The sequence below is a fragment of the Oratosquilla oratoria genome, chromosome 3, assembly GCF_046742065.1.
Source record: "Oratosquilla oratoria isolate Oo_2021 chromosome 3, ASM4674206v1, whole genome shotgun sequence".
NCBI classification, from domain to species: domain Eukaryota; kingdom Metazoa; phylum Arthropoda; class Malacostraca; order Stomatopoda; family Squillidae; genus Oratosquilla; species Oratosquilla oratoria.
In genome coordinates, this window is record NC_134779.1 from 37,207,419 (window position 1) to 37,212,418 (window position 5,000).

General features: G+C 39.8%; 1 protein-coding gene across 1 annotated transcript in view; it reads right to left on the minus strand.

The window, feature by feature from the left end:
• The window catches only part of LOC143021634 (uncharacterized), a 109,149-nt gene that overhangs the window by 46,374 nt on the left and 57,775 nt on the right, over window positions 1–5,000 (minus strand). The window contains exon 5 of the mRNA XM_076179247.1: window positions 204–416. Within this exon, the coding sequence (XP_076035362.1) occupies window positions 405–416 (12 nt within the window). The 3' untranslated portion in view covers window positions 204–404. The remainder of the gene's footprint in view (window positions 1–203; window positions 417–5,000) is intronic.

Here is a 5,000-nt window from a genome sequence, read left to right on the forward strand (position 1 = left end):
GTAATAAAATGAAGAAATTTCCTCCCCTTCAACCTCAGGTCTCAGCCTCGGTTGGGGATTGCACCTAAGAAAAAAGTAAAATAAGTAGACAACTAGATACAAATATAGAGAGAGACAGACGATATACGAACTGTACATTACAGCTACATGGCTAAAGAGTGGATCAGCTGATCTCCTGGTAACCTGGACGTTCTTCCACCAACCTTGATCCACCGGGGACACTGCCTCTTGTCGCCCTATCCACCGTCGCGTCGTGGTCTTCCATTTATAAAGGTCCGTGTATGTCCTCTGCCGCGGACAAGGCTGGCGGGTTGCCTTCTGTCGACATGTCAGTTCAAAGTTGACATACGAGAGGCGTGGAGCATGTGCCTGTCCCTCGACTGTGACGGAGAAAAGTCTACACGTCATTTGCTCTCCTGGACAGAAAGAGAAAGAGAGAGAGAGAGAGTTAGAGAGATAGATAGATATATAGATATTTATATAGATAGATAGACAGATAGATAGATAGATAAAAAGATAGATAGATAGATAGACAGATATATAGGTAGAGATAGAGAGAGAGAGAGAGAGAGAGAGAGAGAGAGAGAGAGAGAGAGAGAGAGAGAGAGAGAGAGAGAGAGAGAGAGAGAGAGAGAGAGAGAGAGAGAGAGAGGGAGAGAGAGAGAGAGAGAGAGAGAGAGAGAGAGAGAGAGAGAGAGAGAGAGAGAGAGAGAGAGAGAGAGAGAGAGAGAGAGAGAGAGAGAGAGAGAGAGAGAGAGAGAGAGAGAGAGAGAGAGAGAGAGGAAGAGAGATAATGCCACACAGTACGAAAGAGGCCAATCAAGAAGATACAACCTCCTTGGAGATGAACATAGTGGCCTGAAGGCGGCAGCAAGAGTCAAAGGTAAAAATACCACACGGTAAGGAAGGTGTTAACTATATCATGGAGAGAACAACCAACATATGAAGAAATATAAGGCAACTCAAAATAGATATAAACAGAATAAGATAAAGTAAAATAGATTGAATTAGATGAAATAAGATAAAATAATATAGAATAATATAAGATAAGATAGAATAAAATAGAACAAAACAAAATAATGTCAAATCAAATCAAGCAAAATAAAATAAAATAAAATAAAATAACACAAAATAAAGTCAAATAGTTATCACTAATCAATTTTATTTTTCTCACAGGAGCCATTTTGGTAAGTTCTATCGCAATATACATTACAACCACTCCGGCAAAAACTGTTGATACGCCCAATCAACCTCTCAATCCTGCTTATCTTAACATGAGATGACCACAGTAAAATATATACACAATAAAAACCTATAATTTCACGAATGCGGGCAATCCATTCAATACATTTGTTAATCACAGGTGAGAAATGTAGTAACACATTTGTAAATCACAACTAACACCACAGTCGGACTTCCCAAAGAGAAAGTAAATTTAATTCATAACTACCCTAATACTATTAATAAAAAAGTTGTTAATGTTCACCAGAGGTTGAAGGAAGAACATATCCCAGGTGTTTACTCCCTTCCGTGTAAAGATTGTAACCTTTCATACATTGGCCAGACGGGGAGAGACCTACCGACAAGATTAAATGAACACAAAAGGTCGATTAGATATGGCCAAATAAATTCAGCAGTGTTTCAACACGTTAATAAATTTAATCACCGGATGGACTGGGAGAAATCTGATCTCATTTATAAATCAGGGTGTGGGTTCAGAAGGAAAATGGTGGAATCAACATTAATTGATTATCTGCCCACGATGAATATTTCCAAGGGTCAATGGACCCCAGACATCATTTCAGGACTATTCATCACCAAAAATATTGTCAACAAGCTTCCTCCCCCTCCCCCTGACCCGACCTCGTGTCAGCCTCAGGTCAACTAGGGTTGGGGCAGTGATGTTCTTTATTTTCTCATGTTCCTTTTCTTTTGTAAGAGGTTGCTACTTAAGATAGCCTCCTCCCTGCCTCTTTGTACTACTGAAGAGGATTGCAGGTAGCAATCGAAATATATAGTTCCGCTTACGCAACTTTTTCTTTCGTCCGACTGTGGTGTTAGTTGTGACATTTGTTAATATTTACAAAAACAAATATCCAATAGCTATAAATTTTGATTTCAAAAGACCTGATCGATTTAAGCTCGTTTCACACGTATCGACTTTTCGCCGTGCGCCGTCCACGACACGACGTCGTGCTTTCAAGTAACCATGGGTGTCTTTGAAATCTTCCACACGTCACGCCCACACCCACGACCACGTGTGAAGGCGTCCATAAACATACACGTGTCGTGGACGGCGCACGGCGAAAAGTCGGTACGTGTCAAACGAGCCTACCGGTTCTCAAGATCATCAATGTTTTCTCCAAGACGTCTGACAGAAACAAATCGACAGAGGACTTGCTGTACTGACTCCCGAGGCAATGTAAGAAAGCACTTGGAAAAAAAAAATGGCGATTGTTCTTGAAAAATTACATTTCTTCCTAACTTTGACACTCCTAATCGACCCCAACCCCACCCTAATCCCCCCTAACCCCACCTTAACCCCGTTCTAACCCCCCTAACCCCGTTCTAACCCCCTAACCCCGTTCTAACCCCCGTAACCCCACCCTAACCCCGTTCTAACCCCCCTAACCCCGTTCTAACCCCCCTAACCCCGTCCTACCCCTCTAACACCGTCCTGAAACCCCTAACCCCTCAAATACCTCCGAGCCTGTTTTCGGGCGATGGGACAACACCTGCGGACGCTACAAGTGTTTTCGTCAGCTGTTCGTTCTGGTCAGCCCGGGTCCCAGCCTCCACTCTCCACCTAGCAGACGAATTCACTGTAGCTCGATGCCACTTCCACGTAGCTCTGACTAAATCCAGACTATATTCACGTAATCACAAAACTCTCCTGTAGGTTCATTTTCTAAAATAACAACACTAACTTCTCCTTACAGGACGTTCCCGCTTCGCATCCTCGTCAATCCTTCCACTCTAATTGACAATGCAAAATCCCCCCCTTCTCCCCCTCCCCCAGTTACGATACTATACATCAGTGGTTCTTAACCTTTCTTGGCAGCTACCCAAAATTTTGCACAAATCAAGCATCGCGACCCAAGCCTACATAGATATACGAATTGTCTTTATAAGTAATATGGTTATGCTTTTAAAAGCGGGTTTTATTTATTTTTTATATAATCATGGTCTGCTTAGAATGCTAAAACTAGGCATCATGCATTTTAATTATTACAGTACATAATTATAATAAATTTGTAGTGGGAAAATAATTATTTTCTGCAAACCCTTAGCGACCCAATAAAATGGCTTGGCGACCAAATTTTGGGTCGCGACCCAGGGGTTAAGAACCACTGCTATACATACTGCTATACCAGGGGTTCCCTACGTAGGGTAGGTATATGTACTTTCAGGGGTACATTTGTACTTTATAGGGTGTACATTAGGTCCGAAAGAATAAACACTACTGTACAATAATTACTAAAAATATATGTACTCGTATGTGATGGATCAAGATATTCTATGAATTTCTAAGTTCAGTCTATTGATGTCATTACCATTAAGATCCTTATGCAATCTATACATAGATGTTTCATAATAAAATGATATAAAAAATATAGTTTTTTCTTGATTTGTAGGGAATTATATCAAAATATATATTTCATCTTTTTTCTTAATTTGCAGGGGCATACGGAAACCTATAGAATTGCTCAAGGGGTACATAGGGACAAAGAGGTTGGGAACCCCTGTGCTAGACAGACCAAAAACGACTTCCTCTGTCATCTGCCCCCTCAAACAGTACTGAATCCCGCAACAAATCCTGGCCGACAAAACACCAATACCTCTGTTATCAACTCTCCACAATTTCCGACCGAAAATGGGATGATTAAACAAACTACAAGTGCCCTTGACTATCTGAACCAACACATGGAATGTAACGCACAACGACGGTGGCAGATTATTCGCAAAGATAGAAACGCTGGGAAACCAGGGTCCAGAATAACAACCCACTAAGAAAAAAATAATGTTCATTCTGGTGACAGACGATTTTATTCAGCCGGGAATCAGGCTCGGGGATAGATGGCGTCAGGATCGATCGATGGACAGGTGTTGTTGAGGGGGAAGGTGCGGCTATGGCGTGAGAACAGGAAACGGCGCAAGATAAGCGAGACGGGGAGGAAGAGAGCCGTTCAAGCGATGCGCCGGAAACCGCCATAATACCTTTTTATTTGAGTCCATCATATTTTGTTTCTATTTAATTTCATTATTTATTGATCTATCTGTTTATATATATATATATATATATATATATATATATATATATATATATATATATATATATATATATATATATATATATATATATATATAGCCCGAAGGGATTTCTCCCCGCCCTCTCATTTTATGCAATGGGGGGACGGAGAGGGGGGGGGGTCGCCGATTTAATGAAGCGGCCTTGCTGTGGATGTGCTGTGTCTTGCGACACTGCTTCTGACCCAGGGCAGTGGACAAGGTGCAGGGATGACCCGTCATTCAGGAGGTGCTAAGATAAGAGGGAGGGTGGAGGGGGTGTGGAGTGTATTCAGGGATGGAATGGGTGGGAATGATTTTATGCCTTTTTCTTTTTGGCTACCCCCCTTGTAAGGGGGAAGAAGCCTTGGTATATGTATGTATCTATATATATATATAAATATATATATATATATATATATATATACATATGTATATATATATATATTGATTATGATAAATATGTACATATAATAATGATAATAAATTAGAAAATAAGAAATAAATAATTAGTTATTCATGTGTTTAATTCTTATCATCTATCTAATTTGTTATTCTAATTATGCATTTATTTGTTTATTTCATTTTTCATTTTTTAATTGATCTACTTATTTATCTACCTATTTACTTATTTATTTATTTAATTATTCATCTATTCATTTACTTAATATTTCCTTTTTTTTTTTCTTCTTTAAATCCATACCCAACCAGAT